This window comes from Eubalaena glacialis, chromosome 20, assembly GCF_028564815.1.
Source record: "Eubalaena glacialis isolate mEubGla1 chromosome 20, mEubGla1.1.hap2.+ XY, whole genome shotgun sequence".
Lineage (NCBI taxonomy): Eukaryota > Metazoa > Chordata > Mammalia > Artiodactyla > Balaenidae > Eubalaena > Eubalaena glacialis.
In genome coordinates, this window is record NC_083735.1 from 22,317,844 (window position 1) to 22,331,586 (window position 13,743).

Sequence of the window (13,743 nt, forward strand, 5' to 3'; positions counted from 1 at the left end):
GAGCCTTTTGGTTCAAAGGATATGAATCTTTTTGAAAGCATTTGATGCATGTGGCCAGATTCTTCTTCAGCATGGTTGTGCTAGTCACACTGCCAGTTTTCCCACACCCTTGCCAAAGCTGTGCACTGCCTTTATCCTTCACATTTCTTGCCAATCTGGCAATAACAGTGTTGTCATTTTAATTATCTGGAAAAAATATTATCTCATTGAATTACCTGTTTTTGTTAGTATGAAAATATTTTAATGCCTAAAAATTTTGAATGATTTGCTTTTTGTCTTTTGTGGGACCTCACGTTTTCGTATTGTTATCTAAGAGTAAGAGTATACTAACTCTGTCATGTTAGAAATATTTTAAACAGATTTTAATATAAAATAGTAATTATATAATCAATTGCTTTGTGATTCATAAAGATACTTAGCTCTATATGATAACTTTGTATATCAAATTCAAATTTACTAGTAAGAGGATCACCAATAGATTTTTAGGATTAATATTGTATCAGTATGAGCTTAAATGAAAAGGATGCTGATTCCTTTTCTTACCAAAAATAAAAATCACCTGATTTTAGAGTGAATTTGCCTATTATTTATTACTGTTGCAAGCTTCACTCATTTTTGTTGTATGTCCTGATATATAATAATGAAACTTTTTTCTTCTTCAGCTTGACTAAGAATGTTCCAATATTTGTTTGCACTATGGCCTACCCCACTGTGCCTTGCCCTCTTCATGTATTTGAGCCAAGATACAGACTGATGATTCGAAGAAGTATACAGACTGGAACTAAACAGTTTGGGATGTGTGTAAGCGATACACAAAATGGGTATGCTTTTTATGTAAATATTTTTATTGATTCTGGAATTTTCTTTGAATATTGCTGAGAACTTGCATGCTTGTTGCTTGAACTTTGATATTAATTGGAGTTTTTCCTTTAGTTTTGCAGATTATGGTTGTATGTTACAAATTAGAAATGTACATTTCTTGCCTGATGGGAGGTCTGTGGTTGACACAGTTGGAGGAAAGCGGTTTAGGGTTTTAAAAAGAGGGATGAAAGATGGATACTGCACTGCAGACATTGAATATCTGGAAGATGTTAAGGTATTAAAAACTATTCTTTTTCAGCATGCTGTGGTATACTGTGTCCTAGGCATTGTACACGCATAAAGGCTGATAGGAACATTAACCATTTCTTCCTGTCAGAGACCCTCAATACTTATACAGATTAGCTCTAAGTTACCTTTTCCTCATCTTGCTCTTAACCATCGTGAGTTCCAAGAGAACTTGGGAGACCAGCACCTAGATATATTGTTCATTTCTACTGGCTTGACAGCCAGCACAGTGCCTAGAATGTATGTGTGTATTCGCATGGTAATTGCTTAACAATAGCAGTGGATTCAATTGAACTTCCAATCCATGTAAGTTATGAAACCTGCTAATTCCTACCCTTTTAAACTGAATTTATTAGTAGTCAAAGCTGATGTAATCATCAGTAGATTGAACTTTGATGTAAAGGTAAACACATAAAATCCTGGAAGAATTGTTCTATATTAAGATATGCCTAAGATAACCTAAAACTGAACACAGCACCCAACTGTGTCTAACTCTAGGGCATCACATATAAAGCACTGTCTGTATAATTATTGGTGATATCTTACCTGTGGAGGGTTATTGTGAAAGTTTTCTTGGATAGGGTTAATGCTGCCCTTTTGGTATTTCCAGTACTTACTCTACCATCTGCAATTAGTTTAGGTACCAGAAAAATGATTTGTGATACTGTAAATATCAAATGAAAGGCAATTTTCTTTGGAAGGGCATTAGAAAAACATAGATCTTACACTCTCACTTGTTCATTGATCTGTTTGAGCCCTTCATCTCAGTCAGCACTTATTCAATGTTGGCATTAGGCATTTTTACAAACAGTGGCTCATTAAATTTTCAAAACGCTATGAGATAGCTAGCAGATGAGGAAAGAATTCAGGAGTATTAATTTGCCAAAGATCCTATAGGTAGTGTAAAAAAATAATTTAAAACCAGCTCTCTGGCTCCAAGTGCTATGTTTTATCATTATATCATATTGCTTCTCTGCTGATAAACTTGATTAATCTGATATTACCTGTCCTATCTTATTATAAAGATGTCATGGGGAAAGTCTGCTTTGTGCAGTGAGCCAAAAGTATTGTATGAGTTGGAATTTTGAGTTGACTGATATAGTCTGTGCCTTAGGAATATTTGGTTAATGGAATCATTTGCTAAAAGGTGATATTCTTTGTAAAACTAATAACCTTATTTTAGTTTTATGTAAATTCACATCTTCATATATTGGATTTGCTGATAAAATTCCTTGAGTATGTGACTAAACTTATGACTATATATAAATATATGACAGTAAATTAGCATATTGGGTGTATTATGGATTTGATGTTTAGGAAACTGAATTCTCTATGTCATTGTGGTCTTAGAAATGTCTCATAATTTTTCTTCATCTATATAATGATTTCTTGTTCATTCTGGAATAGCTTCTCAAATTTGTTTTTTATATCAGTTGTTTTTTCCCTTGGTGTAGTAATTCTAATTTCTGTGACCTCTGATGACATTTTAAATTGTTATTGAAGTGATTCAGTTATACATATGTAGACTTTTTTTATATTCTTTTCCATTATGGTTTATCATAGGATATTGAGTATAGTTCTCTGTGCTATACAGTAGGGCCTTGTTGTTTATCCATGCTATATATAAAAGCTTACATCTGCTAACCCCAACTTCCCACTCCATCCCTCTCCCAGCCCCTTCCCCCTTGGCAACCCAACCACCAGTCTGTCTGTGATTGTGTTTCTGTTTTGTAGATAGGTTCATTTGTGTCATATTTTAGATTCCACATAAGTGATATCATATGGTCTTTTTCTTTCTGACTGACTTCACTTAGTATGATAATCTCTAGTTGCATCTAAGTTGTGGTTATTTCATTCTTTTTTATGGCTGAGTATTATTCCATTGTGTATATGTACCACATCTTCTTTATCCATATTCCTCTGTCCACGGACATTTGTTTCCACGTCTTGGCTACTGTGAATAGTGTTGCTAAGAACATAGGGGTTGCATGTATCTTTTCAAATTATGGTGTTCTCTGGATATATGCCCAGGAGTGGGATTGCTGGATCATATAGTATTCTATTTTTAGTTTTCTGAGGAACCTCCATACTGTTTTCCATATGGCTGCACCAACTTACACTCCCTCCAGCAGTACAGGAGGGTTCCCTTTTCTCCACATCCTGCCCAGCATTTGTTATTTGTAGACTTTTTAATGGTCTACACGGGCCATTCTGACCTGTGTGAGGTGGTACCTCATTGTAGTTTTGATTTGCATTTCTCTAATAATTAGTGATGTTGAGCAACTTTTCACGTGCCTCTTGGCCATCTGTATTTCTTCTTTGGAGAAATGTCTAATTAGGTCTTCTCTCATTTTTCAGTAGGGTTACTTGTTTTCTTGTTGCTGAGTTGTATGAGCTGCTTATATATTTTGGAAATTAAGCCTGTGTTGGTCACATTGTTTGCAAATATTTTCTCCCATTCTGTAGGTTGTCTTCTTGTTTTGTTTATGGTTTCCTTTGCTGTGCAAAACCGTACAAGTTTAATTAGGTCCCATCTGTTTATTTTTGCTTTTATTTCTATTGCCTTGGTAAGAAAACATTGGTACAACTTGTGTCAGAGAATGTTTTACCTATGTTCTCTTCTAGGAGTTTTATGGTGTCATGTCTTATGTTTAAGTCTTTAAGCCATTTTGAGTTTATTTTTGTGCATGGTGTGAGGGTGTGTTCTAACTTCACTGATTTACATGCAGCTGTCCAGCTTTCCCAACACCCCTTGCTGAAGAGACTTTTTTCCCACTGTATGTTCTTGCTTCCTTTATTGAAGATTAATTGACTGTAGGTGTGTGGGTTTATTTCTGGGCTCTACTCTGTTCCAGTGCCAGTACCACACTGTCTTTATATCATCCCACAGGTCTCTTATATTGCTTTCTTTTTTTTTTTCATTTGGCTTCCTGTCTGCTGTTCTGATTAGATAATTTCCATTATTCTATCTTGCAAATCACTTATTCTTTCTTCATTATTCATTCTGCTATTCATTGCCTTTAGCTCAGCTTTTGTCTCTGCAAATGAGTTTTCTAATTTCTTTGTTTCTCTCTTATAGTTTCTAGCTCCTTTTTACAGTAATCTGCATTTCTCTCAATAGCCTTTCTTAATTCCTTCCATATTTTCATTACCTCCTTTCTGAACTTGGTGTCTGTTAGACTGAAGAGGTCAACTTCATTGTTCTTTCAGGGGAATTCTCTTGGTCTTTTAACTGGGAGTGTGGTTCCTCTGCTTCTTAATTTACTTATATTTCTCTTACTTCGTGAGTTTAGGAGAAACAATTATCTACTGTGGTCTGGGAGGGCTATTTATATGTGGGGCGTCCCTGTGTAGCGTGTGTGGGTTTAATATATTTGGTGCAAGGGTTGTTATATGCCTGTCGCCTCTTTCCTCAGTGTGTGCCGGCTGTTATCCCCTTGATAGGGGTTGTGCAGATGCAGTCACTGGTGCCTGGCCCTGGGAGGGGAGGCGGGAGGTGGCTTGCACCCACTCCTGGAGTCTGGGAGGGAGGCAGTGGCAGCTTGGGACAGAGTCTCAAGCACATGCAGGCGGTATCCTGCCCTCTGTGAGCGCACACACGGGAAAAGGCTACAATGGCAGGTCCCACCCCTCCCCTTGAGCACCCCCCAAACAATGGCACCTGGCCTCTAAGGCAACCCAGGCTTCCTCCTCATACACACTCAGTTGTGGTTGCACCAGATTCTAGCTACCACCCCCAGGCTGTTTCCACACAGCCAATCCCAGTCCTCTCGCTGGGTCTGATCTCTGAAGCCCGAGTACCAGCAGCCAGCCCCAGCTGACACGCATCTCAGGCTGGGGAGCCCACAGTGGCAGCACTGACCATCTGTCCTCTCTCCACTCTGGCTGCCACAAACCAGCTGCTGTGTTCTCCAAGGTTCTGAAGCTCCCTACTGTCCTGGCCAATCTCCCTGCCGGTGAAGGGGCTTCCCAGGGTCTAGGAACCTTTCCTCTTTCCCAGCTCCCTCCCAGGGGCACGGGTCCTGTCCTGATTCCTTTCTCATTTTCTTTTTTTTCTGTCCTCTTTTTTTCCTACCTGGTTACATGGTGATTTTCTTGCCCTTTCAGCAGTCTGAGGTCTTCTGCCAGTGTTCAGTAGATATTCTGGGAGAATCATTCCACGTGTACTCATTCCACATGTAGATTTTTGATGTATTTGAGGGAGAAGGTGAGCTTCACATCCTACTACTTCACCATCTTGATCCCAGCCCCACAAGTTTATTTCTTGCTCATATCAAGACCAATGTGTGTTAGCAGAGGACTGAATCTTGTATAGCCAATTCCAAGACCAGAATTCTTGAATCATATGGCTCTTCTTTCTTTTAAATTTTTTCATGTGGTAAAATATACATGACACAAAATTTACCATTTTAACCATTTTAACATATGCAGTTCAGTGGCATTAAGCACATTCACATTACTGTGAAAAAGCAGATGCTTTTTCAACTTTGGTTTTATTTTTCATTTCAAATCCTTCAAAAATAAAAAGTATGTTCTTTTGTCTCTTGTGTGCTATAGTCTTACCTTTTATACATCAGGATATTTTCAGAGTCCCATTGTTGTTTTTTATTGAGTCATTCTTGAAGTAGGAAAGGCTGACTCAGGCCTGGTATTTGTTCAGATGCATTAATGTATGTGAAATATAGTGCTCCCTGGCATGGACTGAGTGGGATATGAGTGTTAAAGAAATCAATATGAGATGGATGAGTTAATGTTCCATCTTCCCACCTGTGTTTTATGAGACTAGTCTTCTGGATCTTAGGCTGGAAGGCTGATGCATTTAATTTTATATTTGCAGTTTGATGAACCAGTAGTCCAAAGGGCATACACAGGGGATGGAGATAGCCACAGCCTTGGGCCTTGACAGCAGCAGCAGTTCATCATTGTATAATGATTGTATAATGTATTCTCTCTCTTTTGATATTCTGCCTTTATATGCGAAGTTATTTGTTGCAGTTTTTTTTTTTTTTTTTGACCCAGTTCCCTGGTAAAAAGTGTAATTATGCTTTTCCTCTGTCCTGTTACTGCTTTTGCTATGGCACCTGTACCTTAAACCTCCCCCAATCTTTCCTTTCATTGTAGCAACTGCATTCCTCTGTTTTTTTTGTTCCACTGCTTTCAAAGGCCGTTGATCCATAAAGATGAATTTCCAGTCCCTGTAGACCTTTATCTGAGAACTAACTCTCCATCTTACCCCTCCCAGTTAGGGGCTGTTAGTTGGGTTCTGCAGTGTTGCACTGCTAACTCAGCAAGGCTGGGTCAGCTACGCTCAGAGGTCAAGGCTTGCTGTCTTTCTTAGTCTGGCCCGTTGGCACTCTGTGAGGCAGAAATGTATGGTGTTTATTGCATAAGAATAATACTCTGATCCAGCACTGAAATAGGTATTCCCTATTTTTTATGGGTTTTTTTTTTCCATTTCTATAGGGATGGATGGGAAGATTAGACACAGACACCTTACTGACTGTTGTATTTCTAGGTTGAGAATGAAGATGAGATAGAGAACCTCCGACAGCTTCACGATTTGGTCTACTCTCAAGCCTGCAGCTGGTTTCAGAATTTAAGAGACAGATTTCGAAGCCAAATTCTTCAGCACTTTGGATCAATGCCCGGGAGGGAGGAAAACCTCCAGGTATGATGGCTTTGATATTATTTCCAAAAGTCTCACTTTTTGTGTAAACCCAAATTGGTAGATTTTTTTTTTTTCTGTTATAAATTTATTTATTTATTTATTTTTGGCTGAGTTGGGTCTTTGTTGCTGTGCACGGGCTTTCTCTAGTTGCTGGGAGCAGGGGCTACTCTTCGTTGAGGTGCGCGGGCTTCTCATTGCTGTGGCTTCTCTTGTTGCAGAGCACGGGCTCTAGGCTTGCAGGCTTCAGTAGTTGTGGCACGTGGGCTTCAGTAGTTGTGGCTCGCAGGCTCAGTAGTTGTGGCGCACAGGCTTGTGGCGCACAGTTGTTGCTCCGCAGCCTGTGGAATCTTCCCGGACCAGGGCTTGAACCCCTGTCCCCTGCATTGGCAGGCGGATTCTTAACCACTGTGCCACCAGGGAAGTCCCGAAATTGGTAGATTTTTAAGTTTCTTCATCTTTAGTTTTGCACATCTCCTTTGTCCCGTCTTTAGATTCATGACCATATTCTCTAGCACAGGGGTATCCACTGCATCTTATATAGGAAGAGGATGGAAACAGTGTCAGGTGAGATGCATATAGGAGCAAGTGCACAAGAAGGAGAAAGCCCCCAGCTGAGGATTTTCCAGAAGGGAGGGATAAGGAATTAAAAATGGGACATGGGAGATAGGATCAAGATGGCAGAGGAGTAGGACATGGAGCTCACCTTCTCCCACGAATACATCACAATTACATCTACATGTGGAACGATTCTCACAGAACATCTACTGAATGCTGGCAGAAGACCTCAGACTTCCAAAAGGGCAAGAAAATCTACACATAACTGGGTAGGACAAAAGAAAAAAAGAGAAAGGAATTGGGATGGGACCTGCGCCCCTGGGAGGGAGCTTTGGAAGAGGAAAGGTTTCCGGACACTGGGAAGTCCCCTCACTGGTGGGGAGATCAGCTGGGACAGAGGGGGAGCGTCAGAGACACGAAGGAGAGCACAACCACCAGTTTGCGGAGGGCAAAGCAGAGAGAGACCTGCCCAGATGGTCGGTGCCACCGAGCACTCACCAACCTGAGACACTTGTCCACTGGGGCAGGAGGGGGCTGGGTGCTGAGGCTCAGGCTTCGGAGGTCAGACCCTGGGGAGAGGACTGTGGTTGGCTGTGTGGAGACAGCCTGAGGGGGCTAGGGTGTAGGGCCCCACGACCGAGGGAATATGGGAAGAAACCTGGGACTGCCAGAGAGGCAAGGTGCCATTGTTGGGGGGGTGTGCAAGGAGAGGGTCAGGACTGCCATAGGAGCTTCCTTCTCTGAGCACGCACTCTCGGGCAACAGGGCACAGCCTACATGAGCTCCAGGGGCGGGTGCAAGCTGCCGCTGCCATCTCGGACTCCAGAGGCAGGTGCAGACCACTGCTGCTGCTGAGGGTCCCACGACCGCGTGCCAACCGCTGCCCCCTCCTCCCTGGCAGCGTACATAAGCCACGCACCTGCACACTCCGATCCAGGGGACAATGGCCAGCACACACTGAGGAAAGGGGCAACAGGCATCCAAACCAAGAACAGCCCTCACGCCAAAAAATTATTAAACCCACACAAGCTACGTAGGGATGCTCCCGCATATAAATAGCCCTCCAAGACTACAGTACATAATTGTTTCTCCTAAACTGACAGAGTAAGAGAAATACAAGTAAAATGAAGACACAGAGAGACCACTCCCAGTAAGACCAAGAGAATTCCCCTGAAGGAACAATGAAACAGACCTCTTCAGTCTAATAGATACCGAGTTCAAAAAAGGAGGTAATGAAAATACTGAAGGAATTAAGAAAGGCTATCGACAGAAATGCAGATTACTGTAAAAAGAAACTAGAAGGAAGAGCCAAGAAAAATTAGAAAATTCATTTGTAGAGATGAAAGCTGAGCTAAAGGCAATGATAGCAGAATGAATAATGAAGAAAGAATAAGTGATCTGCAGTATAGAATAATGGAAATTACCCAATCAAAACAACAGACAGGAAGCCAAATGAAAAAAACAAAAAAGAGAAAAAGAAAGCAATGTAAGAGACCTGTGGGATATTATAAAGCTGGCCAATCTATGCATAGTAGGGATTCCAGAGGGGGAAGAAAGAGAAAAAGGGATTGAAAATGTATTTGAAGAAATTATGGCTGAAAACTTCCCAAACCTAAAGAAGGAAACATATCCAGCTACAGGAAGCACAGAGGGGGGTCCCAAACAAGAGGAACCCAAACAGACCCACACCAAGACATATTATAATTAAAATGGCAAAAGTTAAAGAGAGGCTTCTAAAGGCAGCAAGAGAAAAACAAAGAGTTAATTACAAGGGAACTCCTATAATTCTATGAGCTGATTTCTCTACAGAAACATTGCAGGCCAGAAGGGAGTGGCAAGATATATTCAGAGTCCTGAAAGGGGAAAACCTGCAACCGAGGGTACTCTACCCAGCAAGATTATCAGTTAGGATAGAAGGAGAGATAAAGAATTTCTCAGACAAGCAAAAACTAAAAGAATACAGCAATACTAAACTTATCTTAAAAAATTATTGAAAGGTCTTCTCTAAATAAAAAAGCAAGAAGATATAGGAAGGAGGAAATCACAATTGGAAAGTAAATAAACTAGCCAGTATACACATCAAAAAGAAAAAGAAAATAAAAAACGCCTATTTGTGAAAGCAACAATAAACACAAGGAATAGCAAAAGGATAAACATTAAGATGTAAAAAAGGACATCAAAACCATAAAATGTAGAGAAGGTAAGTAAGAAAATGTAGATTCTTTAAGAATGTGTTTGAGCCTACATGACTATCAGTCTAAAGCAAGCACATATAGGAAGGGGTTAACGTACTTGAAAAACAGGACAACCACAAATCAAAAGCATACAATAGATTCACAAAACCCAAAAAGAGAACACAAGCATAAAATAAAAGGAAATCATCAAACCACAAAAAGAAAAAAAAAAAAGGATAAACAAAGAATCAACTGGAAAGCAAGGTTTAAAATGGCAATAAATACACATGTATCAATAATTACCTTAAATATCAATAGACTGAATGTTCCGATCAAAAGACAGAGTGGCAGATTGGATTAAAAAACAAGAGTCTATAATATGCTGCCTACAAGAGAGACACCTTAGGGCAAAGAACACACATAGACTGAAAGTGAGGGGATGGAAAAAAAGGTATTTCATACAAACAGAAATGACAAGAAAGCAGCAGTTGCAATACTCGTATCAGACAAAATAGACTTTAAAACGAAGGCCATAAAAAAAGGCAAAGAAGGACACTATATAATGATAAAAGGATCAATATAAGAGGATGATGTTCTCGTCAACATATATGCACCTAAATACATAAAGCAAATACTAACAGATAAAGGGAGAAATTGATGGGAATACAATAATAGTAGGAGACTTTAACAGCCCACTCACAATAAATGGACACATCTTCTAGACAAAATCAATAAGGCACAGAGATCCTAAATGATACAACAGTGAGACTTAATTGATATTTTCAGGACATTATATCCAAAAAAACCCAGAATACACATTCTTTTCAAGTGCACATACTAGAGCACAAAACTAACCTCAAAATATTTAAGAGTATAGAAATTATTTCAAGCATTTTCTCTGACCACAACAGCATGAAACTAGAAATCAACCATAGGAAAAGAAATGAGAAACAATTACATGGAGACTACTAAACAACATGCTACTAAAAAAACCAATGGGTCAACGAGGAAATCAAAAAGTAAATTAAAAAATACCTTGAGACAAACAACAATGAAAACACAGCCATACAAAAGCTATGGGATGCAGCAAAAGCAGTTCTTAGAACAAAGTTCATAGCAATACAGGCCTTCCTCAAAAAACAAGAAAAATCTCAAACAACCTAACCTATCACCTAAAAGAATCAGAGGAAGAACAAAACCTAAAGCCAGCAGAAGGAAGGAAATAATAAAGATCAGGGAGGAAATAAAATAGAGGTTAAACAATATAGAAAAAAATCAATAAAACCAATAGCTGGTTCTTTGAAAGGATAAACAAGATTTTCAAACCTCTGGCCAGGCTCACCAAGAAAAGAGAACCCAAATAAAATAAGAAATGAAAAAGAAATCTCAACCAATATGCCAACAACTTTGACAAATTTGACAACCTAGATGAAATGGACAAGTTTCTACATACAACCCACCAAAACTGAATCAAGAAGAAATAGATAATTTGAACAGACTGATCACCAGAAGTGAAATAGAATCTGTAATTTTTAAAAAAAACAAACAAAAAAAGAAATTCCCTACAAAGAAAAGTCCAGGGCCAGATGGCTTCACAGGTGAATTCTACCAAACATCCAAAGAAGAACTTATACCAATTCTCAAACTCTTCCAAAGACTGAGGAGGAGGGAACACCCCCAAGGACATTCTATGAAGCCACCATCACCCTGATACCAAACCAGATAAAGACACCACCAAAAAAAAAAAAAATTACAGGCCAATATCTTTGATGAATATAGATGCAAAAATTCTCAACAAAATATTAGCAAACTGAATCCAACAACACATAAAAAAGATCATACACCACAACCAAGGGGGAGTCATCCCAAGTTCACAAGGATGGTTCAACATATGCAAATCAGTCAATGGGATACACCACATCAAGAAAAGGCAAAAACCACATGATCATCTCAATAGATGCAAAAAAGCATTTGTCAATATTCACCATCCATTCATGATAAAAACTCTTACCAAAGTGGGTATAGAGGGAACATATCTCCATATAATAAAAGCTATTTATGACAAACCCACAGCCAGTGTAACACTAAATGGTGAAAAGCTGAAAGCCTTCCTGCTAAAATCTGGAACAAGACAAGGATGCCTGCTCTCACCTCTTCTATTCAACACAGTATTGGAAGTCCTAGCCACAGCAATCAGACAAGAAATAAAAGGTATCCAAATTGGAAAGGAAGAGGTACAATAGTCACTATATGCAGATGACATGATACTATATATAAAAAACCCTAAAGACTCCACACAAAAGCTACTAGATCTAATAAATGAATTCAGCAAAGTAGCAGGATACAAGATTAACATACAGAACTCGGTTACATTTCTTTACACTAACAATGAAATATCAGAAAGGGAATGTAAAAATCAATACCTTTTAAAATTGCACCAAAAAATAAAATAAAGGACTAAAGAGAATTCAAAGAAATGGAAAGATATCCCATACTCTTGGATTGGAAGGATTAATATTGTTAAAATGGCAATATTACCTAAAGCAATCTACAGATTTAATGTGATCCCTATCAAATCACCCATGAAATTTTTCACAGAACTAGAACAAATACTCCAAAAATTTATATAGAACCATAAAAGACCCAGAATGGCCAGAGCAATCCTGAGGAAAAAAAACAAAGCAGGAGGCATAACTCTCCCAGACTTTAGACAATACTACAAAGCTACAGTCATCAAAACAGTGTGGTATTGGTACAGAAACAGACATACAGATCAAGGGAACAGAATAAAGAAACAAACCCATACACCTACAGTCAATTCATCTTCAATAAAGGAGGCAAGAATATAAAATGGGAAAAAGATGGTCTCTTCAGCAAGGGGTGCTGGGAAAGTTGTACAGCTGTGTGTAAATCAGTGAAGTTAGAACACACCCTCACAGCGTGCACAAAAATAAACTGAAAATGGCTTAAAGACTTAAGACAACACCATAAAACTCCTAGAAGAGCATAGGCAAAACATTCCCTAACACAATCTGTACCAGTGTTTTCTTAGGTCAGCCTCCCAAGGCAATAGAAACAAAAGCAAAAATAAACAGATGGGACCTAATCAAACTTACAAGCTTTTGCACAGCAAAGGAAACCATAAACAAAACGAAAAGACAAACTACAGAATTAGAGAAAATATTTGCAAATGATGTGACTGACACAGGCTTATTTCCAAAATATGTAAGCAGCTCATACAACTCAACAACAAAAAAACAAACAACCCAATCAAAAAATGGGCAGAAGACCTAAATAGACATTTCTCCAAAGAAGAAATACAGATGACCAATAGGCACATGAAAAGATGTTCAACATAGCTAATAGAAAAATGCAAAACAAAACTACAATGGGGTACTACCTTACACAGGTCAGAATGGCCACTATTATAAAGACCACAGGGCTCTGCTCTGCCAGTGGTTAAGAATCTGCCTTCCAATGCAGGGGACACAGGTTTGATCCCTGGTAGGGGAACTAAAATCCCACATGCCACAGGGCAACTAAGCCCGTGTGCTCTAGAGCCCGCACCCCACAACTAGAGAACCTGCGTGCTGCAACTGCTGAGCCCACGCACCACAAGTACTGAGCCTGCACGCCATAACTAGAGAGAAGCCCACGCGCCACAATGAAAGATCCCACATGCCGCAGTGAAGATCCCACATGCCGCAACTAAGACCCCATGCAGCCAAATAAATGTTTTTAAAAAAAAAAAAAAAAAAAGGCCCCAAATGACAAATGCTAGAGAGGGTGTGGAGAAAAGGGAACTCTCCTACACTGAAGGTGGGAATGTAAGTTGGTGCAGCCACTATGGAAAACAGTATGGAGGTCCTCAAAAACCTAAAAGTAGAGTTGCCATATGATCCAGCAATCCCATTCCTGGGCACATATCCAGACAAAACTTTAATTCAAAAAGATACATACATCCCTGTGTTCATAGCAGCACTATTCACAATAGCACATGTCACAAGACATGCAAACAACCTAAATGTCCATCGATAGAAGAATGGATAAAGAAGATGTAGTACATATATATATACAATGAAATACTACTCAGCCAGGACACAATAATGCTATTTGCAGCAACATAAATGCAACTAGAGATTATCATACTAAATGAAGTAAATCAGAAAGAGAAAGATAAATACTGTATGATATCACTTATATGTGGAATCTAAAATATGGCACAAATGAACCTATCAT

General features: G+C 39.2%; 1 protein-coding gene and 1 long non-coding RNA gene across 2 annotated transcripts in view; one reads left to right on the top strand and one right to left on the bottom strand.

The window, feature by feature from the left end:
• The window catches only part of LONRF1 (LON peptidase N-terminal domain and ring finger 1), a 44,587-nt gene that overhangs the window by 25,773 nt on the left and 5,071 nt on the right, over positions 1-13,743 (top strand). Inside the window, exons 9-11 of the mRNA XM_061177183.1 lie at positions 663-821; positions 934-1,096; positions 6,623-6,775. Coding sequence (XP_061033166.1) covers positions 663-821; positions 934-1,096; positions 6,623-6,775 — 475 coding nt within the window. The remainder of the gene's footprint in view (positions 1-662; positions 822-933; positions 1,097-6,622; positions 6,776-13,743) is intronic.
• LOC133081343 (uncharacterized) overlaps positions 1-13,743 on the bottom strand; it is a 72,617-nt gene that overhangs the window by 10,689 nt on the left and 48,185 nt on the right. The gene's annotated exons all lie outside the window — the stretch shown is intronic.